This window comes from Podarcis tiliguerta, assembly GCF_965153285.1.
Source record: "Podarcis tiliguerta genome assembly, chromosome: 13".
Classification (NCBI taxonomy): Eukaryota; Metazoa; Chordata; class Lepidosauria; order Squamata; family Lacertidae; genus Podarcis; species Podarcis tiliguerta.
Genome location: NC_139546.1, coordinates 23,955,492 through 23,978,952, shown reverse-complemented (window position 1 = coordinate 23,978,952; position 23,461 = coordinate 23,955,492). Strand labels below are relative to the sequence as shown.

General features: G+C 44.8%; 1 protein-coding gene across 2 annotated transcripts in view; it reads left to right on the top strand.

The window, feature by feature from the left end:
• The window catches only part of LOC310661974 (corticotropin-releasing factor receptor 1), a 64,923-nt gene that overhangs the window by 6,042 nt on the left and 35,420 nt on the right, over positions 1 to 23,461 (top strand). The window contains exon 2 of one of the 2 annotated variants that reach the window (XM_083408733.1): positions 16,711 to 16,795. The exons of the other annotated variant lie outside the window; for it this stretch is intronic. Coding sequence (XP_083264859.1) covers positions 16,711 to 16,795 — 85 coding nt within the window. The remainder of the gene's footprint in view (positions 1 to 16,710; positions 16,796 to 23,461) is intronic. 2 annotated transcript variants of the gene reach the window in all.

Here is a 23,461-nt window from a genome sequence, read left to right as displayed (position 1 = left end):
GTGGCCAGTATGACTAAACCACTTCTGGCACAACGGAACACCGTGATGGACAGCAGAGCACACAGAAATGCCGTTTACCTTCCCACCACCACAGTATCTATTTATCTACTTGCATTGGCATGCTTTCGAACTGCTACGTTGGCAGGAGCTTGGACAGAGCAATGGGAGCTCACCCTGTGGTGGGGATTTGAATTGCCAACTTTCCAATCGGCAAGGCCAAGAGCAGGCATCCCCAAACCCAGCCCTCCCGATGTTTTAGGACTACAATTCCCATCATCCCTGACCACTGTCCTGTTAGCTAGGGATGGTGGGAGTTGTAGTCCCAAAACATTTGGAGGGCCGAGTTTGGGGTGCCTGCCCAAGAGACTCAGTGGTTTACACCACAGCGCCACCCAAGTCCCTCATCTGTATTAAGTGATCCCAAGTGTTTACCCTGGCTTAAGAACGTAGGAAGCACTTTCCTTATCATATCAGAGCAAAATCCAGAATTATTTGCAAGAATACCCGCAAACAGCAGGCATTAGATAGCCCACCAGAAATTAGCCAATGGTGCACCGGTGCATCAAAATCACTCATCACATATGTGTATGGCTATTATTTGCGCGCGCACACACACACACACACACACACACAAACCCAACAACCCAGCTTTTTAAAACTGGATGTGGATCATGTTTGGGAATAGGGACTGGGGCATTTTCAAGGGAAGGTATTATAACAGAAACATAGGAATGTTCACATTCTTTGCACGCATTATCTCAGAAGTCCTTACCACATCTCTGATAGGTAGACCAGTATTTACAAATGCGGCAGATTCAGGGGGCTGAGGCTAACAAAAAAAAAATGGCTTCCCTAAGTCCACTGAATGGATTTTATTCGTGGCTGACAGCACAAGATGCTGATTTTAGTGAGATACTGGTTTTCACATATGCACACATACTTAAGTGTGGTGCTGTGTAAGGTAAATGAAATGAAAGGGGGGGTGAAATACAGATGATGGACTCCAGTTCCCAGCATTTCTGACCACTGGCTGATGGGAGTTGGAGTCCAACAATGTGGTTTTTGCCACTTTGGGGCTCCTTTGGGAGCAAGGAGGGGATATAAATTTAATAAATAGAATTAAGATATCTGGAGGGCCACAGCTATAGTTTCTAAAAGAAATGCTTGAGCTGTAGCTTTCTTGTTTGTAGAATTTGGAGTTAACCTGCTACATTTTTTTTGTCTTGAGGAAGAAATGTCAAAGTACGGCCCCTCTCCTGCATGTGAGCAAAATCGGCTGCAAAGTTCTCTGTGGAAGTCTAATGGAGAGGAATGAGAGCTGGCCAAGAACGTAGTAGCGGATTCTCCCGCAGGGGTTCAATCTCCCTATCTTTATTAATTTATTGCATAAAATATATTTAAACTGCCCTTCATCCTTATGGAAACCAAGCCGGTATGCAATGGGCATTGTCAAATTCGCTATGCCAAGATAGAACAACTGGATAGCTCAGTTGGTTAGAGCATAGTGCTGATAAAATCAAGGTTGCGGGTTCGTTCCCCATATGGGACAGTTGCAGATTCCTGCATTGCAGGGGGTTGGACTAGATGATCCTCAGGGTCCCTTCCAAACGCCACAATTCTATGGTTCTATGAAACGCACTAGTACAAGGGGGGAAAACCCCACAAATCTGCCAGTAAAACAGATTTTGAAACACCTGTCTTCCCACTCTGCTGACCTTAATGATTCATGGAAAGTCAACTGCGGATAGACTCTGTGCCCTGAGGTCAGTCTCCTTTAGTACTGACATTGCTTGTTCTGGTTGCTGTTTGCCTCTCATTCACTGGCAAGCTGGAACTTACGAGCAAATTGATTTATTATTTTCTTTTTACAAAACTACCGTAAATCTCCAGTGCCCTTTCCCTTGTCGGAAGAAAACTGACAATTCAAAAATGCTCTGAAGCTAACATCTCTCGAACAAGCAGAGCACAGCAGAGCCACATCTCTGCTTTCCATGTTCAAAAAAACTACAGTGGCTTTTGCCTCCCGGATGGGTACTGAATATCCCTCACAGGCTAGTGTAATAATGGCAGCGGGTTGCGAATTACCGGGCTATCCCATCTTAATGCAGGGGAGAAGGGAAGTCTAAAAGATTTACAGTTGTTTTAGAGTCATGGTGATTTGCAGGTAAATGAAGCAACTACATCCAGTGATTATAAATCCCTATAACTTTAGACCAGGGATGGAGAACCTGGCTGTTGCCATTCAGATGTTGATGGACTCTGGATCCTATAAAGTCATTTGCATGCTGAGGTCCCCCAAAACACCCTAACCCAATAACTCACACTTCACACATTATTTTTGTTTAAGGTTTTTGGCATAATTTTGGCCACAACTTTATTATCATACAAATTGTGAGTGGTTGCTTAGGCATTGGTTATGACTAGCTGTCCCCCCGCCTTGGGGACAGCACTGACTCCCGGACTCCGGCGGGAGCCAGTGTGGAGGAATAGGACCCAGGGATTACTGGAGCTGCGCCACAGACCCTCAGTACCATCCCTGCCTGCTCCCAGGAGCTTACTCGGCCCGCACCCTGCACCAAGGGTTTGGACGAGGGGGATGGTAAGCCCCTGAATTCCTTTAACAGAATTCCCATGCAGCAGCAGCATTGGAGGGGCAGGCACAGCCAATCCACACCCCTCCACCAACCAATTTTAACCAATGCCTAACCGCCAACCTTACAAGTTGTGACGATTTGCTACGCAGTAGGCAAAACCCAATTGGCACACACTAATCAGCCAAAAGGTAAATTCCTACCAGGCCCCCGCACCAATGCAGGCGACCCCTAGACAGGCATAGCAAGGTCAAAGCGCAAGCCCAATCAAGGGAGGGCGGGCGGGTGATCCGGTGCCCACAGCGAAAGAGAAAGAGAAACGCTGTGCACCTTGCTTAAATAAGCTCTGATCCCACCCCTAAATTTGCAACATCAAATTTACCCCAGTAACACCAACCGCCAATCCAGTTTCAACCCTTTGAAACTAGCCTGCCTGGTAACCCTGGGTGCTTTGTCTGGCCCCATCCGCAACACGTGCTCTCCTTTATTGAGAACATGCTTTCCCAGGGTGTGGCAACTGTCAGCTACTAGGAGCCACAGTTGAGAGCTGAGCGCCACATACTAAATCTTTACAAATAACATCAACCTACCGCTTCCCTCCCAAATCCCTTCTTCTCACTTAAACATATATTGAGTGGTCTCTCATAACACAGTTAACGCTAACCTGTTCCAAATTGTTCAAGGCACAGTTAAGAAAATGCCACCAGCTGTCTGCTTGTTAGCAAAATTACCTCAGGAAGGCTCGCGCCTCACAGTCGTTCTGCTGCCTGACTTCTGAGGGTGGGACTCTGGAGGCAAAAGCAGATGCCCAGAATTGCTCTGGAAAGCCGAGGAGAACAGTACAGTGTCTTCGTCAATAAACATCAGAACTCTTGTCTTCCATAGGTAGTATCCAAACATATGTGAAACTGGGAACAGAAATGCATCATCACTTTTAATATAAGAGCAGACAGGACGACATTTCTATATGTTATGGGTGGGTGTGGACTTAAGAAATGCCCAGAGCCTACATATATACATAGCAGGATTACTGATTACAGTGGTACCTCGGGTTAAGTACTTAATTCGTTCTGGAGGTCCGTTATTAACATGAATCTGTTCTTAACCTGAAGCACCACTTTAGCTAATGGGGCCTCCTGCTGCTGCTGCCATGCCGCTGGAGCACGATTTCTGTTCTTATCCTGAAGTAAAGTTCTTAACCTGAGGTACTATTTCTGGGTTAGTGGAGTCTGTAACCTGAAGCGCATGTAACCTGAAGCATATGTAACCAGAGGTACCTCTGTATATGGAAAGAAGCCAGCATCTATCAGAAACCCTGCTTCTCAGTTGTTCGTGTACACCAGCTTTTGCCAACTTAACGCCCTTCAGACATTTTGGACTACAACTCCCATCAGCCAGTAGGGGTTGATGAGAGTTGTAGTCCCTCCATAACCCTTGCCTACCACTGAACACCCCCTTGCCTACCACTGAACTACGGCTTGGGCTCACTTGTAGTACTTGCATCATGATGGATAGTGCCCTCTCAAGAACTGTCTCTGCATGTGTGCAGAGAGAATTGTCACCAAAAGACAGGCTAGGGGATGTATAATGAGCCGTTCTGAGGTAATTTTAGTCTGTGGGCAGTCAATGGTACCACAAGACAGCACTCGGGTTGTAGGAGATTTTCAGTGTGGGTTAAACAAGATCAATGGTTTATTGAGAGACATGTGTATCATTTGAGATTGTGTATTGGTGTGTTGTGTTCTTTCATCCTGGTGGAATGTTTGATTTGGGTGGGGCGAACTAGAAGTGTGCACTTTGCATAGCACAGTGACAATAAGCCTGTCTTGAGTAATCAAAACTGTCCTCATTCTTGGACAGCTGTTTAGCCCAAACATATGGGCTAGCAAGCCAAACTCCTAAACTTTCCCAATTTAATTGGGAGATTGCAGCCCCAAAAGACATTTTTTTGCACTGTGCTCTTGCATGGGTCCGTTGACGCGCATGGGAGCATGGCCCCAAAAGACACATGTCTTGGAAACTATGGCAAGCATTGGATGCTGCCCCACTGGGGCAAATGGGGCACTGCCCCACCAACCTCTGCCTACTCTCAGCCTGCTCCCACCTGTCTGCTTTCTTATTTACAACGAGTCCAGCAGGCAGCCCTGTCTGTCAACTGCCTCCTCTTTAGTTTTGATGTTGCCTTTGTATAACTCAGCAGGGAGAAGAATGGGGACCAAACTAGAATTAGTTGGTTCTGCCTCTTGTTGGCTCTGGATCCAACTACTGTTGACCTCTCTGCCTTCCTCCCTACCCTACCCAGGAAGCACCAGTCACTAGTGCAAGCAAGTGAGCACCAAAGAAATCAAAACTTAACTTTGATGTGAATATGCATAGGATCAGACTGTCAATGTACAAGGAAATATAGCTTTTAAAGCTCATGTACAGAGTTACAACAGATGGTCCTATACAGGCACTGTGAATGATGAGAAGTTACCAGGAATTAGCCTCCCTTGGAAGAAGAGATCACTAGAGACTTACGGGGTTATTTGGATAAGCCTGCAATTCAATGCACAATTACTTGGAAGTACTGTAAGCTCCACTGGCCTCAGTGGGACTACTTTCTGGGTAAAGATGCATAAGATTGTACTACTGTTCAGTGTCCAAGTGCTGACTGTTGAAGGACAACTTGAAAGCCCCTCCCTCTCTCTCTGTTTAGGGTTTTATTTTAACCTTTAAACCATATATTGGCTGGACAGCCGTTCAAACAGAGGGGCTATCCTCTGCAAGAGATGCAGTTTGAATCCCCGCGACAGGGTGAGCTCCCGTTGCTGGGTCCCAGCTCCTGCCAACCCAGCAGTTCGAAAGCACATCAAAGTGCAAGTAGATAAATAGGTACCACTCCAGCAGGAAGGTAAACGGCATTTCTGTGCGCTGCTCTGGTTCACCAGAAGCAGCTTAGTCATGCTGGCCACATGACCTGGAAGCTGTCTGCGGACAAATGCCAGCTCCCTCGGCCTATAGAGAGGGATGAGCGCCGCAACCCCAAAGTCATCCGTGACTGGACCTAATGGTCAGGGGTACCTTTACCTTTATCCTCTGCAGAGGACAACACCTGGCCACCCGAATGCTTTCAGATCCCCAGAGTCATTCTTCCCTAAGTTGCTTTTATCATTTAGCTCACACTGCCTCTCCTCTTCAGTCTGGAGTCACTTTCCAACGTCAGAAAAATGCTTCTTTAGTTACCTCTCACACAAAGACTTTCCCATCAGCTTCATTCTCTCCATCAGTGGGAGTCATCTTCTGGTAGCTCTCTGGTTCAGAATATTTCAGAAATATCTCCAATAATTTCCCTGCCATTAGCACCATTAAGGAGCCATCAGCAACTCATCCCAAGTCATCATTTGTGCAGTCCTGTAGCTGATTGTGCGTGTGTTTGTTTCTGTGTGAGAGAAAGGCTTGCTGGCCCATTATGCTTCCATGTTGCAGATCTGCAATTTTGGACAAACACAGCCCAAGACGTCAGATTATTAGAAAAATCTGGAAGCTGGACATGTATACACTTCTACATTGATTGGGGTGGGGACTGTTAGTGTATGTCATAAAGGAACAGTAGCAAGAAATCTGACTTGCATATGGTCTGAACCACTGAGATTATAAGAAAAAGTGGTACCTGGACTTTTTAGAACCTTTCCCCAGATACCATTTTCTGTTTGGAGCAATATTATTAGCAGTACCAGGAGCAATGATAGTATGTTTATATACTGCTTAATGCCAAAATAGGTTCCTAAACAGTTTACAAAGTGAGGAAGAGGTAAGTGCACTGAGATCATCTGGCCCAAGCTCTTTCCCTCTTGATCCTTGAGTTGGTAATTAAGGGCTAGGATTTTGGGGAGAGGGGAAGAGAAAAGAACAGCAGACACCATGTATCTCTTTTTACTTCTCTCTTTCTCTCTCTGATGCTGGCATGCAGCTTAGAAACAGTGACCTCTTCTGTGAAAGAAATTATCTTCCAGCAGTAGTGGAAAGAGAGATGAAATGTTGTGGTGGAGGAGGGAATGATTAACAGGGCAAAAACAAGTTATTTGCCTCCCCCTCATTCTTCCTGGAGATTTCTGAACAGTTACAGCTTGCTTACAAGGCGAGCGAGATGCTTAAATGGTGTCTGCACTGCCATAGTGAAAAACGATTTAACATTTTTGCTTCTGAATGCAACGTTCCCTTGTTTTCCCCCATAGGGTGTGCTTCTTTGAGTCTCGCCCACAGTTATATATTTACACATGCTTCTGAGGCATTTCTTTCTATTTGGGAGTCGAGTTAATCCCCTTTTTTGCCTCTGTCCTCCATTTTACTGGGTGGGTGGGCAGAGTTGTTTTAAACTGACACAGGAACAAGTCTTGCAGCTGCTCTCAACCACAGACTCACACATGCCCGCGTGTTGTGTTATGCACCTGAATGGGGTTTACGTGGTGCCTAGGGGTTGGGGACTGGGAGTCTGGCCCTACCCCTGGTATCAGACGGCTGCCATGGGGTATCTGCTCAGTGAGTGCAGGCATTTGAAAAGGAGCTATATGCACAGGATCAGCTATTCATGCCTAGAAGCTCCATGTCCACACTCAAATCAAGGGTGTGATGGGGCTCTTCTTCATCAGAGGGTTTTAAACAGAGTTTGGATGACCATCTGTCAGGGTCGCTTTAGCTGTCCTTCCTGCATTGCAGTTCTATGAGTCTATGTTGCAAGTGGGGCTAACTCAGTCATGTGACCCTTCATGCATGTAATATACATATGGAGAGGGCTGCACTCTTCCTGATTTGTGATTTCCTGAGGCCTCCCTCCGTCTTTCTGTGAACTCAACTCCCAACAACATCCAGGAAGATCACAGTTTTGTTCCAATTGTTTTTTAAAAAGTGAATCACTTTGCAAACTCATGTCCCATTGGAAAACTGGGGTGTTCCCTCAAATATGTAGAAGCCACTGACTGATTTTGAAGGGCTCTGCTCTAGGCTGATGTAAACTCAAGCACCTAAATAACTTTGTCTACTGACCTGCACTTGTAAGATACAATAGCCCAAACCCACCTCTTCCTCTGTATATTAAAGGCAGCCCAATGCTTTCTTCTTCTTTCTTAACATCTTTATTGAAAGTTCAAAAATTACATAATTATATGTGCACTAAACATGGTGAGACTTAAATTAAAAAGAGAGAAAGAGAAACAGCCCGCGTAGAAGGGAAAATAAAGGGAGGGTCCCAAAACTGTATATTTTACAAGGTTATTATTGTACTTCACCAGATCTTAACCTGTTACAGTATTTGTAAGAATGGATTCCAAATATCATTGAATTAGTCCATGGCAAGTCTGCATTTACTGTATATGCAAGTTGTTCATATGTTGCGAGTTTGTATAAGTCTTTTTTATTTTTCCATTTTATCGGTATCAGTCTTTTTGCTGTGGTAAGTGTATGGAGAGTCCACTTATACTGCCCTTTTGTAAGGTTCCATGTGCTGGGTATATAATTCAAGAGGAGATTTTTGCTCGGTAAATGTAAGGTTGTTCCGTACAGTTCTGTTGATGGTATCAGTTACTTTCTGCCAAAAACCTTTCACTATAGGACAATGGAAAAACATACGTTTTAAAGAAGCATTATCCCTATTGCGTCTCCAACAAGGGGGTCCAGTATATTCTAAATATTATTGTTTTGTTGTATGAGCCTCAATTTAAGATTTAAGCCCAGTGCTTTCTTTGACTCACAACCTGGCCAACCCATCCATGGAAGAACTTCAGAAAGATGGCCTTATCATTCAGGCAGGTTCATGTGGGAGCAAGGAAGATTCTTCTTAGACTTAGAGGATTTACGTTGCTGGGAGCAGCCTTGTGTTGACAACTTGTGACCAGGAACTGCATGCAGATGAGTGAGTGGGCTGGCAGAGGAACGGAACGTTGTGTCCCAACTCCAACATCCTTCTCTGTTTCCATGCTAGCTCAGAAGGCAGGAAAGTCTCTTCTTCCTCCATGACCAGTGTGGAAATGCAGAACAGGGTGGGGGGAGTGTGGTGACCTGACCCTCCTCTCCCAACCCATCTCGTGGAAGTCGGCTTTTTTGTTTGTTTGCTTGCTTGCTAGCCTAGTAGACTTGTTTTCAGTGCTGGGCATGAAGAAGGAGGAGGCTTCACAGAACCTAAAATGCTCATGGAAACTTCAACAAGTAATAAGACATGCTGACCTCCTCTGCCCTGTACATTTAAGGCAGCGTTATTCCAATTTAAGCAGTCGTGGCTTCCCTCAAAGAACCATGGGAACTGTAGTTTGCTGGACTTTGTTGAGAGTCTCCTCTTCCCCTCACAGAGCTTCAATTCTCAGAGTTCTCTGGGGACACGGGTCGACTGTTAAATCACACTGAGGCCTGTAGCTCTGTGAGGGCACTAGGGGTCTCCTAGCAACCCTCAGCACCCCTTAATGAACTACAGTTCCCAGGATTCTTTGGGGAGAGCCATGACTGTTTAAAGATACTGCTTGAAATCTCTGGTGCAGACGAGGCCTTAGTGGGCATCACATTTTTGTATGTGGTGCTCTCTGTGTGCTATCTCTACTTTTTCTACTAGTCCAGAGCACTATCTTTTTAAAAAGAAAGAAAGAAAAGAAAGCTCTTAGGACTAGGACTAAAAGCCTTAATTGCCGTGATTAATTGCAGATTAAAAGTGTGGGCTGTTAATCACAGTAGTACCCCATGGGGTGGGGTGGGGGAAGGAGCTAATGGCAGTGTTGCTAAACAAGCACTATGCATTGCTTGGCTGGAGGTTTCCCACACAGTGAATTATTTTCCTGTGCCACTTAGTAAAGAGAAACTCTTCTCTCCATCCTCGCCACTAAATAGCTTGGAAATATCACCTGAACTGAGGCTGCACCACAATACCTTTGAAGCACATTCAAGGCACATTCTTTACCTCAAAGGATTCTGGGCACTGTAGTTCGTTAAGGGTTGCTGGGGATTGTGACTCTGTGAGGGGTAAACTACATTGCCCAGAATTCTATGAGGGAAAGAATGTGCTTTAAAGATATGGCGTGCCTATGGTACCTGAGATAGTTGTTTGGCATTTCAGGTGAGATACCCACACAGTTGCTCCCAGTACCATTCACCACAAGGAAGCAGCTTAAGGTCCAAATTAATGTGGTAGAAGACAAGGCTCAGTAAAACAGTTCTGGACATAGATACAGACATATACAGATACTTACAAGTGCAAAGTATCTCCATTGCTCCAAATAAACTGCAGTAATTCAAGATGTAACATGGACAAGTTATACCAACAGACTGACAACTCACAGACAAACTGACGTAGTTGACATACATTAATACCAACAGACTGACAACTCACAGACAAACTGACGGAGTTGACATACATTAATCACAGATATAGTCAGGGTACTCGGCCTTTGACATAGCAACTGGCTTGGCTGACCTTGCACCTGTGATTAGCTCATCCACTGAGTTATTTTCAGCTCATGAATGAAATCAACCCCTTCTCATGTTCATTTATTCCAACAGTAGTGACATATTGATTTTTAAGCAGATAATTAACTAAATAAGCATTTGTTGTGTACAACTATGGGCCAGTGTAGATGGTACAATAAATATGTGGCTGCTGAGAGTGTTTTCTGAATATAGGGAAAGCCAAATGTGTCACTTTCAATTTCTCATATTTCTAATCTTAAATTCAGTCTTCCACATTTCCTCATCAGGTTGCAATTTTATTTTTTTAAAAACCTCTTAAAGATTTATCAGTGTTTAGTCTTTGTTTTCCTAATGTACAGTTGTTTGAATGCAATTTTGTTTAATATACTCATTTTTGCAAAGCAGTTTCCTCTAATGTATGCTATTTTCACTACTATGTGCATTTTTCTGCACACTTTGGTATATGCTTTTTTTTGTACACATTGCTTGGCCAGAGAACTGCACTGCAAAATTTCAAGAAGTGTGAATTTCAATGGATGGTTCTTGTCTACTTGGGAAAGTGCAGATGATGTAGGTTCGCCTTTAAATGCGAACTGAATCAAATTTCTGCCCCATCCCTAGCTGTATATGTATTAGATGTGTATGTGGTCTGTATATCTGTATACATTGTGTGTGCGCGCATGTGCATGCGTGCATATGCTTTGACCACACCCACTGCTGCCATGATCCCCAGAGGGTGGTTAATCATCAGATGTGGCCCCAAGGCAGAAAATGTTAGCCATTCCTGTACTAGACATCAATGAGGGAGAGCTAAATTAACTTTTGCCATAGTTTTGCTGGCAGCCATGTGTTTAATATAAAGTGCAAAAACAAGCACCAGATTCCACTGGAATGCAGAGTTAACCAGGACTATTGGCTGTCTGGCTCTGAAGCGTCCTCTCTGATTGCATGGTTTTCCCAGAGCTGAGGGCGATGAAACAATCGCTGAGACGGTTAGAACACCAGTGAAGGAAAACTCATTCTGAATCAGACTGAAAATGGGTTAGAGCTGAACGTCGAGCCTACCACGTGCTAATAGCAACAGAGAAGAGGACCTTATTTGCCACCTCTATTGCATCTGCAGAAAACAGCAGGTGGTCTTTCAGGTGGTCCGCAATCTAACAGAACCACCTTCACCATTGGGATCTTGTAAGGACCCCAAGATCTCCTGCAATGATTTTGCAAAGTTTTTTTGCAGATAAAGTTGCTCAGATTCAGAAAGAGGTTGATTCCACCGTAGTGGGGCCAGGGCAGGAGAGTGCTAGAGTCCTGTCTGGTCAAGTTGCATGGGATCAATTCCAATCTGTTACCTCTGAGGATGTGGACAGGCTGCTTGGACGAGCGAAACCGACCACCTGTCTTCTTGTTCCTTGGCCCATAAAAGGGAGCTGGGAAGGGCTGGGCGATAGGCTCCGCGGGGTGGTGAATGCCTCCCTCTGTGAGGGAGTCTTCCTAGACCTGCTTAAAGAAGTGGTTATTAAACCGCTTCTTTAAAAACCATCTTTGGACCTGGCCAATATGTTCAACTATCACCCAGTCTCAAATCTTCCATTCTTGGGCAAGGTGATTGAGCGGGTGGTCGCTGAACAACTCCAGGCATGCTTGGAGGATGCGGACCACTTGGATCCCTTCCAATCAGGATTCAGGCCTCATCATGGGACTGAGACTGCTTTGGTCACTCTAGTCGATGATCTCCGGTGGGCCAGGGACTGAGGTAAAAGCTGTGTTCTGGTCCTGCTGGATCTCTCAACAACCTATGACATCCTTCAGGACCATCTAGAGGAGTTGGGAGCTGGGGGCACTGTTATACAGTGGTTCCATTCCTTCCTCCTGGGCCATGTCCAGAAAGTGGTGTTAGGCGGTGAGTGTTCAGACCCCTGGGCTCTCACTTGTGGGGTGCCTCAGGGCTCTGTTCTCTCCCCAATGCTTTTTAACATCTATATGAAGCCACTGGGAGAGATCATCTGGGGGTTTGGGCTGGGCGTTCACCAGTATGCGGATGATATCCAGTTCTACCTCTCCTTCAAATCTGAACCTGTGAAGGCAGTGAAAGTCCTGTGTAGGTATCTGGAGGCAGTTGGAGGATAGATGGCGGCTAACAGATTGAGGTTGAATCCTGACAAGACAGAAGTACTGTTTTGGGGAAACAGGTGGCGGGCAGGCATGGGGGGCTCCCACGTCCTGAATGGGGTAACTGTGCCCCTGAAGGACCAGGTGCACAGCCTGGGAGTCATTTTGGACTCACAGATGTCCATGGAGGTGCAGGTCAATTCTGTGCCCAGAGCAGCTGCCCAGGGTGGCTGGGGAAACCCAGCCAGATAGGTGGGGTATAAATAAAATCATCATCATCATCATCTTCATCATCAATGATTGCTACCAAATACTGACAAATACTAACTGCCATTACATGTCAACTGTCATATATTGCCAAGTATCAAATACTGAACAAAAAGCATTGCTTGTAAAAGATAGCACATAAGCAGTGTATATATCCAGCAAATATTCAAATAATCACACAACAGATGGTGAATATTTGACCTTGAAATTTCGAAAGGAAGAGTTCTGAAAGCATATTTGATTCAGATCCAGATTTAACCCTTTCATTATTAGAAGATGTCTACACAGTGCACTTAAATCAACAGTTTGGGTATGTGAATAATAGAATTGTAGGATTGGAAGGGACCCCGAGGGTCATCTAGTCCAACCCCCTGCAATGCAGGCATCTCAACTAAAGCATCCATGACAGATGGCCAACGTCTGCTTAAAAACCTCCAAGGAAGGACAGTCCACCACTTCTCATGGTAGTCTGCTCCACTGTGAAACAACTCTGACTATCACCAGGTTGGGCACTGCATCCACCAAACTTAATTCCCCCTCCAGGTTCCTTTAGAACATGAATTAGTAGTTCTCTTTAGGAGGTTAAATTTCAAGGGACAATGTGCTTCCCCCTGTAATCCAATTTAATCACCCCAAAGGGGCTGTGAAGGCACAGAGCCCTTTCAGCTTAAAGGATCCCATAGAGAGGGAGAATCAGACCCATTCCCTGACCTCATCCAGTGTCCAACTTATAACACCAACTTTCCTTCTAAAAGCAGAAAGGCCTGTGTGTTTCTGAAGTCTGCTGCCATGCTCTGCCAAGACTCCTTCCAGGGAATTTCAGGTTGTACAATAAAATATGATTTTGTGTTCTTGGAGAACCTGCCTACTCAGAGAAATCTGACTTTCTTTCCTCTCTCTTTTTAACTGTAAGGAAAGTGACTGGGAAATGCACTTGAAAGTGTGGAGATAAAAATGTTTGATGTGATGACGTATAACCTCCCCACAAACAATGAATAATACATAATAAACAGGTTGTCTGGAAGTGAACTAAGGTACCCTGGCAGCATGTAAATGTTCGACTCTTGGTGTTGCCATGCTGGGTGCCCTCCTCCCTTTTAATTAAGCGTTAAAGGCCAATTTGTCAGCTGTATTAGGTGACCTGCCACCAGCCTTCTTCAAAGCTTGCTGATTCCTTTTCCTAAACAAGCCCATCACTTTTAATCCCTGTTCATAAAAGCAGAAGGTACTCTACTGCAAAGGCCATTAAAAAAAAAAAAGCATTCAGGGGGAAGCTCATTGTGAATGAGAATTAACTGAGCCATGGATCAGTGAAAAAAAGGACCTGGGGTGGTGTTCTTTTTTGTTTCCAAATTGCTCAAATGAGTTAATAACTTTTCAGATTTATCCTACAGTTCGTGTGGCATACGGATGACACTCCAAAGAAATCAGCTTGCCATTCATGTGCTCACATTTATTCAATCAAACTCTCATGATTATCCATTAGTGGTTCTGTCAGATGAAATAGTGCAGGGGATACAAGTAGGGTTCAACAAGATAATTTAACCCATCATTGCCTCGTCTTCTTCAATTGTTACACCTCCAGAATACGTAAATCTTCATTCTTGGGTTTCATTTGAGCTGGGGCTTCACTCCAGCCCTGGAGCATGTGAAATAGCAATAAGGATAAGGGTGATGAGCTCACAGAGGCTGTATTTGGACATCATGGTTAATGATAGTTTGCTGTAATGGGAATTAACTAGGCTCCTTCCTATACTTGCATGCGCCCCTCAAGGTGTAGATCAGAAGCTTTCACTTCTGATTTCAGTTCAGCAAAGTTTTGGATTAGTCTGAATCCTATATATGGTTAATGTTGACTACGGGTTTTTTTGTTTTGTTTTTTTAAAAGATGGATTCAATAACCATGGTTGGAAGTTGGCTTCTTTCAAACAAACCATAGTTAAGATCAAGCACAATGTGCTGGGTTCAGTTAATGGGAAATGGAAGCAAAAAATTCCAAACTTCTCCCTGTGGCCATGCTAAAAGAGGAGGGGAAGTACATGAGACTGAAAGGAGCTAGGCATGTTTCCATCACACTACACCGTAGTTAACTGTGTTGCCCAGACACAGCCTGTATATGCTCAGATACCCTCTTTTTCTTTATTTCTGTTTCACATACTCCTGGGCTAAAGCATGTTTAAACCCATAGTTTATCCTGACATCTAAACACAGGCATTATGTGCTCAGTCTCCCCATTTTCATTATTACTATTTAATACACTCCAGGGCTAAACCATGGTTTATTGTTACCCGCTCTGAGACCCCACAGCTGATTCTCCCCTGGCCTCCTCGCTGGCCCAAGTAGGACCAATTCAGCCAGCTAGCCCTAATGCTTATTTCCCCTAAATTGATTTCTGAATTTTGAATTTTATTGTTATTCATGTTTTTATACTGTATTTTATGCTGCTTTTACAATTAAGTGTTTTAAATTTGTTGTTAGCCACCCTGAGCCCAGTTTTTGAACCGGGAAGGGTGGGGTATAAATAAAAATTATTATTATTATTATTATTATTATTATTATTATTATTATTATTTATTGTGCAGTCCGAATGCAGCTGCATAGACCACAGAGATTACAAGAGAGGGTCTTCTGGTCAAAGGGCATGCATTTTAGAGAGTCTTGAGCTGTGACATCTTTCCTTTTAGAAATCAAATTCTGCCTTTTTAATTCAAAGCATCTCTCCCCCTCTCTCCCAGAGACATTGTTCTGTTTGGCTGTAAACAGCAGGAAGAATTATTTGCCCAATAAAGTGCGGCAATTATCTTGTAACGAGAGTGTCCAGAGCCCTGTTGGCGAATTCTTCCGAAGCTGCAACCCCATCCATCTTCCTTCTCCAGAGCTGTCAGGGCTCTTCCTGACACAGCAATCACATCTTGTTGCAGACACTGAAATGTCTGGACCAACAGTGTACTCTTCTCATCAGCATATATCTGCATGTGTTACTTAGGCTGAAGGAAGGCATCCTTCTTCATATTTGCCTTTCATATGTTATAGCATCTTCAAGGTTTACCCTGAGCAATATAGGTGCCTGCTCACTCCACAAGCAGGTAATTACACTATCAGAGGACAGCGCTTTCATTTTTATTTTTTAATACGATGCGCTATAAACAGGAGCGAAGAAAAGGATGGAAAGATTTCTCCGCCCAGAATCCAGCAGACCTGGCAGCCCTACTTACAGCAGGCTGCTATCATCATCTCACACTGCTTGTGAACCTTTTGAAAAGGAATATTCATTGAGGGGAGAGATGGCACTTTACAGGCGATCAGTGGGTGATGAAGGAAAATGGATAGAGGAATTCCCATGCTGAAAATACTCTGAATGATCAAATATGTCCCAGGTATAACAGAATATTGGACATTTCCATGAGCTTTCCTTGTTAAGTGGGGCCTGCCAAAGCAATTAAAATATGCCAATATATCTGAAGCACATTTAGTACCTTCAGAAACATTAGCTCGTTTGTTTTTTTTAAAGTCACCATTCAGCGTTTAAATTACAAGGTCTCCTTTTTGCCAATTTTGAACAATTTGTTTCAGTTTTTCTCCCAGTTCTCCTCTCCAAAGTTTGTGCTGGTGGAGTGAAAAACCACATTACTGCAGTCATTCCTACACTCCACTCAGCCTTTCAGAATGAGCTGCCATAGACTCATAACGTTACTGAATTTTAAGAGTTGGAAGCAGCCTCAGAGGTCGTCCAGTCGAGTCCAGTTATTTGTAAGCCACATTTTCCACAAGTGCATTGGATTGGCTCCAAATTAAGTTAGTCGCACTTCAGTGCAATCAATTCAACAAGCTAGTCATGACTTAATTTTAAGACCCATTGATTCCAAAGGGAGCAAAGTACAACTAGCTTACAGCACAGTCCTATACATGATTACTCCAAAGTGTGCTCCACTGACTTCTATGGGACTTGCTCACAGGTAAGTTGGTATAGGAATTGCAGCCTTACTCTGGTTCCAATCTACTGCACCCAGAGCAGTTCACAGAAAATAGCAGAAAAGTCATAATCCATAATAACATTTTTAATACCGCTACAACATGACAATTCCAGTTAGCAATTCATTTAAGGCACATCAAAGATTTGAGCATACTAATAAGTCAATTAACAACCTACAGAACCCCTCAATAGAATACATCTGGCAAAGCAGACTGCCTCTCCTCTGGAGGACCTTGCCCCAAACCTATCAATGGAGAGAGGGAATAGGACAAAGAATAGAAGGGAATGGAGACCATTTCCTCCCCTGCAGCCTCACGGCATTAGCCTCTCCTTCTCACACAGGTTATTCTCTTCTGGATCAACCTTGCCGCAGCTTCCATCCAGGATGAACACTGTGAGAACCTTTCTCTGGACACCAACATCACTGGTAAGTGGGCTCCTGCTATTTGGCTCTTGTCTCCGGAAAACCATTACACTATCCTGCTTTGTGGACAGGGGAAATGCAAGCACTCACCAAGGTTTGGAGACTACAAGGTTGATCTCTGTGTTTTGAGACTAAGGTTTGTGCCCAGTGGCCTGGCTTCAGTAAATGGTTGGCAGTGGATAACCTGACTCTTTAAGACCAAGGGTAGGGAATTTCAGGCCTGGAGGCCATGAGTGACACTCCAGGGACAGATCTACACTCATGGTTTTTAATTTCTTCTTTTTCTTCTTCTTCTTTAATTTTTAATTTTATTTTGACAAAGTAATAATTATAAATAAATAAGAATAAAAACGTGCACCCCACCACTGAGACCCTTCCCTTGTAACTATCCAACCTCCCAAAATTTCAACACCTCTTGCGATGGATTGACCCCTTTCCGTTTTAACGGTACAAATTCTACAAACACCCTCCATATCTCCTCAAAATAATTTCTCCTGCATATTCCTCGTCTTACCTTAATGGCATATGTTAATTTATTATCAATTGCTATACCCTACACCTCTTTATACCATTCTGCTTGCCCCTGCCACTTCCTAGCTACAATAATATGTGCAGCTGTCAATACATTTATGAGCAAGTCCTTCATAGCCTGTGAACCTTCCACCCCATTGTAAGTGGGGTAAATTGATAACCATGCTATGTTTTTAATGTTAAGGAAGGGTTAAGGAATGGTTTTGATAACCATATGGCCGCATGACATTCTACTTTTAATGTTCATTATGCATTACTAAAATGTGACACCTTTGCTGCAGAGAAACCAGCAACTAGCAGTAGGGAAACAGCATTCTGACAGAGATAACAAACACTCCCCCCCCCCAAGTATGCCCTGTGATGTTTTAGAACGATATATCCAATACTGTTCTAATAACGTTAAACAGGTCAGTATAGATCCAGCCCACGCCTCTCTATGCAGCCCCTGGAACTCTCCAGCCCCCCCCCCCCCCGCTTCCCCCTTTTTGCCTGGCTGGACTGTGTTCTTGAGCTTTGATGATGCCTCCTGCTTTCATGGATGGAGAGGGGGAAGCCCTTTCATGGATGAAGTAGGGGAAGCCCTCAAGCAGGACCTGAATCACAGCAATCTTCCATCCTGTGATCTCCAGCAACTGGTATTTGGAAGCATTATTGCCTGCAGCTGTGGAGTCAGAGCACAGCCATCATGGCTAGTAGCCATTGTTAGACTCCTCCACAAATATGTCCAATGTTTTTTAAAGCCGTCTAAGTTGGGGGCCATCTAAAGCCCAGATAGCTGAGTTGGCTACAGTGCGGTGGTGATAACGCTAAGGTTGGGGCAGCTGTGAAGTGTAGGTGGGTTCCCACAAGGCAAGACACAGTGATAACAGCAAGAACTTTTACTGAACTAACAGAACTGGACAACCGGGGCAAAGCAACTGCTTATATACATTTCTGAAGGCCTGGGCCACTCCCACTCCCAACGCGATTGGCTGTCTACGCGTCCAAGCTGCGAATCATAACTTAGTGTTTAAGGGCCAATGGTGGAGGCCCAAGTCTTGAAATGTTCTGGGATTGGATATCATGTATCAAATCAGAACACAGGGGCTCCGATTCCAGACTCAAGCTCAGGCAAACACAGGCCACTGAATACATAATAAGCTGCATATTCCAACATTCAGCTTCATTGGATGTCCATGATTTCTGGTGTTACGGGACAGAGAGAAAAATATCTTCTCTGTCTACTTGCTCCATTCCACGCGTAAATTTTACAAATTTCTATCATGTCACTTCTTCCCTGCCTTCTCTGTAAACTAAAAAGTCCCAAACACTGCAAACCTTCTCCAAAAAGGAGTCGCTCCACCCCATGATCACTTTGGTTGTCCCCTTCATTTATTTTTTAAAAAATATTTTCTTAAGGTTTATGGAGAAAAATACAAAACTTAATATTTTTTCCCTTTTTATTTTTTTAAAAAACCCAAACCAAGACTTTTATCTAGATACAATAAAAACACAAAAATGGGAGAGAGAGAGAGAGAGAGAGAGAGAGAAAGAAAGAGGTTAAGAGAGAAAGATAGAAAAATAAGATTCAGAAAATAAAGAAGTTCCAATTCTTCATCTGTTCGCTGTAAAAGAAACAATATTCACTCTGTTGTTGTTTAGTTGTTTCGTCGTGTCCAACTCTTCAAGGCCCCATGGACGAGAGCATGCCAGGCACTCCTGTCTTCCACTGCCTCCTGCAGTTTGATCCAATATGAAAGCCAACAAAGCCACTTTCTATAAACAAACATTATTTCAATCCTCAAATGCTCCTTTCCTGAAACTTTTCCAACTATAGGTTCCTTGAAAAAGGTTCATCCCGGCAGCGGCGGAGCAAGCCAATCGGGTGCCTAGGGTGGCGCACGTGCCCTGCTCCCGGGGCCAAGGCCAGTGGCCCGCAAGGCGGGGCGAGCCAGGGCAGGACGCTCCGCGGGGCCTCCGAGGTGTCTGCCTGCCTCCTCCCATTCAGCCGCCCTACAGCTGCGGGGGGGGGGGGGGAGGCAGCAGGCAGACCATTTGTGAGATGCGTGGCTCGGGTGCACTGCAGGCCCCACAGTGAGTGCTGCCCAGCATTTTGTCAGCCCCCTCAGTGGTGACACCTAGGGCGACACCCCCTTCCACACACCCCTTCTTCCGCCCCTGCATCCCAGTCCTGATTAGGTTCTAATCACCTAAAGAACGGGGAATGAGGCTGATATTGACTCATGAGTGAGGCAGGAGCCATTGTTATGCTTCCTAGCCCTGAGGATAGTTCAGTGATTTGTTTGGAGTGGGGTAGGAGACCCGGAGGACACAGTATGGATAAACTCCCTTCTCCAGCTTCTGTTTGACAACACTGGGCTTAGAATCATACTAGTCAAGAGTCTCCTCCACCCAAACCAGAAATGCCCGGTGTAAATGGCATTCATTAAATTCATATTAATTAACTTGCAAGTTAATTTCCTGCCTAATTAAGGAGCACGCTTTGCCGCAGCTACTCCTTCGTGTGGATTGCATCTGCCAAGTCATTAAATCATACTGAGTAATTTTATAAAGCACGCTCGCATGAAGAGTTTCTGATTTGGGTCATGGGTTAAGTGTAAAGGGAATGGAGAGTGTTCTAGGCTAGGCAGGAGACAGAAAGCGAGACCTGTTTGGCTAGTTGCTCCTCCCCAGGGCCTTATACATCTGTCAGGGCTCCTTTGATAAGCACCTGACACCCTCCGTTAAAGGGTAAAGGGACCCCTGACCATTAGGTCCAGTCGTCACCAACTCTGGGGTTGCAGCGCTCATCTCGCTTTATTGGCCGAGGGAGCTGGCGTACAGCTTCCGCGTCATGTGGCCAGCATGACTAAGCCGCTTCTGGCTAACCAGAGCAGCGCACAGAAACGCCGTTTACCTTCCCGCCAGAGCGGTACCTATTTATCTACTTGCACTTTGACGTGCTTTCGAACTGCTAGGTTGGCAGGAGCAGGGACTGAGGAACGGGAACTCACCCCGTTGCGGGGATTCGAACCGCCGACCTTCTGATCGGCAAGCCCTAGGCTCTGTGGTTTAACCCACAGCGCCACCCGCGTCCCAGACACCCTCCGTTATAACTGGCCTTTTATCGGATTTGCAGCTGTGGCTCAGCGCTCTCTCCTTTCCTCCTGGAGGCCTCGTGTGGAAATCCATCACAGGTAGAATAAATGTTTGATGGTGCCCTCTGTTTGAGGACTATCCAGTCAGTTTGAAGATAAGGAACTAGAAAAAGGGAAAGCAGGAGCCTTGAAGTTGCCCATCAGAACCTGGCAGCAGCTGGTGCCTGCAACCAAGTCGCCCAGTGTCTTCACCGTTACGGTGAGATGTATTGCATTTCTACTGAAATTATAGCAATTATTTCTAAATCTCCCATCTACGCATATGAATTCTCATGTGCAAATTAAATGCAAATTGGTGGCCTCTTTTCCCCCTCCCCCCACCATTATGGGAGGGGGGTGATAAAAGACCTTCTTCTTTGGCGACGCATTACTGGTTACCCTATTGCTTCTGCTTCAATGGTTCTCTGTCCTGGTATGCAGAGGGGCAAAGGCAACTGGGTAGGGAAGGAAATGGAGCAGGTGAGTCAAATTTTCTCCACCCAAAGGCAGTATTAAAACCCACAGTTTTCAAGCATCACCTAATACAGGTTGAGGGGGCCCCCACTGAATGCGTATTGCCTAAGGATCCCCAGATTTTTGGAGCCAGCATTGTAGCCAAGGGTCATTTTTCAGAATCTGAAGAATGCCAGAGCCAGTGTGGTGTAATGGTTAGAGCGCTGGGCTTGGACCTGGGAGTCCCAGGGTTTGAATCCCTACTTGGCCATGAAATTCGCTGGTTGACCTTTGGCCAGCCCACCATCTCTAACCCTAACCTACCTCACAGGGTTGCTCTGAGGATGAAATGGAGAGGAAGAGAACCACATACACCACTTTGAGATCCTTGGGAGATAAAAGTGATATATACAGTGGTACCTCGGGTTAAGTACTTAATTCGTTCCAGAGGTCCGTTCTTAACCTGAAACTGTTCTTAACCTGAAGCACCACTTTAGCTAATGGGGCCTCCTGCTGACACTGTAAATTGAATAACTAACTAACACAGGAAGCTAGCTTAGAATGAGTTAGACCATGCATCCCTTTAGCTCAATGTTACCTGCACTGGCTGTCTCCAGGGTTTCTGGCTGGCACTTTCCCCCTCTCTACCTGGGCACACCAGTGGATTGAAGCTGAGACCTTCTGCATGCAAAGCCAGTGTGGTGCAGTGGTTAAGAGCAGTAGACTCGTAATCTGGTGAACCGGGTTCGCGTCTCCGCTCCTCCACATGCAGCTGCTGGGTGACCTTGGGCTAGTCACACTTCTCTGAAGTCTCTCAGCCCCACTCACCTCACAGAGTGTTTGTTGTGGGGGAGGAAGGGAAAGGAGAATGTTAGCAAACTCTTCTTCTTCTTCTTCTTCTTCCTCTTCCTCTTCCTCTTCCTCTTCTTCTTCCTAACACCAAGCTACAGTCTATCCTAGGATTCCCAGGCCCTCTGTGGATACAGGTTCCAACACATGCATCAAAATATGCACAAACATTTTCTTGCTTTTCCTCCTTTGGTTTCAGATCCATTTTACTCACTTATCTATGAGGATGTGGGTTGGGCAGGGAGGGTGAGGGAGGATAAAACTCCGGATAGTGGCAGCCAACAACATTTTTCTCAGAATAAACTCAATGAAGCGAATGGACCTAACTTAGTCCTCCTAATTCTTATGAGTCTGCTGTGAGCAAAACTGAGCTGAAGACCAACCAGGGGCATTGCAGGTATGCAGCCTCCTTAGGCCAGTTCTGTAGAAAGACCAGTGCTGGGGAGGAGAGACAGAGGGAGAGGAGGATGTGTGCTTGCAAAACACCTGGCCAAACGCTGCCACTGGCCGAGGATTCGTGGGCTTGTTTTTGGGGTTGATGGATGGGCCTTGCGGATTGCGGATGATAGATGTCTCTGCCAAGCTGCTCATTTACAGGGCTTTGCAAAACTGCTGCCTGAAATTAAGTATTGGCATTTTCAGCAGGTGAGTCAGTCCCGTTTGAAAGAGGCTGCAGGGAGAACCATAAGGTCACCCTTTCCCTGCCCCCATTTCTCCAGACATAATTTACCTCTGGCCTGCCAATGGTCAGCAACCTCTCCACATAGACAAACATCATTAGCACTGTCGTGTGGAAGCGGAAGCGTTAGTAACAAATGGTTGGCTAGTAACTTTTCTGACTTTATTTACAAGGCATGCCATAAATGAAACCCTGTATGTAAGTGGCCCCCTTGGCCCTTTCTATCGGCCCATATGGGACCAGCATGGGTGACCGGGCCTGGAGAATATTTAATATTACTACCTTCATGGCTGTGATTCGTGGGTTGGCCAGTTAATTTTATTTTGGTTTTACTGTGATTTTGAACTGTGTTTTAATCAATTGTTTGATTTTGTGTTTTGGCCAGGGAGGGCGGGGTATAAATAAATTATTATTATTATTATTATTATTATTATTATTATTATTATTAACCAGGGCTGTGGGTAAATTGTGATTCTGCAGGTGCACAAGTAAAAAAATGAGCATAAATCCAGTTTCCTAAGCATCTACTTGCTCTATTATCACCCCCCCCCCAAAAAAAAACCCACTGGATGCCATCTTTCGTTGTTGTTTTTAACCCCTCTTTAACATGAAAAGCAAAATATGACACTTTTTGAAACCCATAATACTGCTGGGTCTTAAACTGGTGCAGAACATCATGTCATCTATTCATTACTTTTTCCTTTTGTGACTTGATTCGTGTTCTCCTTCACACTTTTCCTTATTTACCCCACACAATAGATTCATCTTATCCGAATTCATGTATCAACCCATTTGTATATACCCACCGACCAATGAATACCCAGAAAAAGGAGAAATATATCTGTTTGAGAAAAGGCAACACTTTTTAAACGCGGCTTGCAAACTCTTCAGACACTGAACACATTATATTAGATTAGTATTAAAGAATGTGTTCGGAGAGGTATGTCTGCTCATTGATAGGATATCAAGATTTGGATCGATGATGGAGGGAGTCACAGCCGCATGGAGGGTGCCCTTGCACCACTCACCTCTGTTGATGTA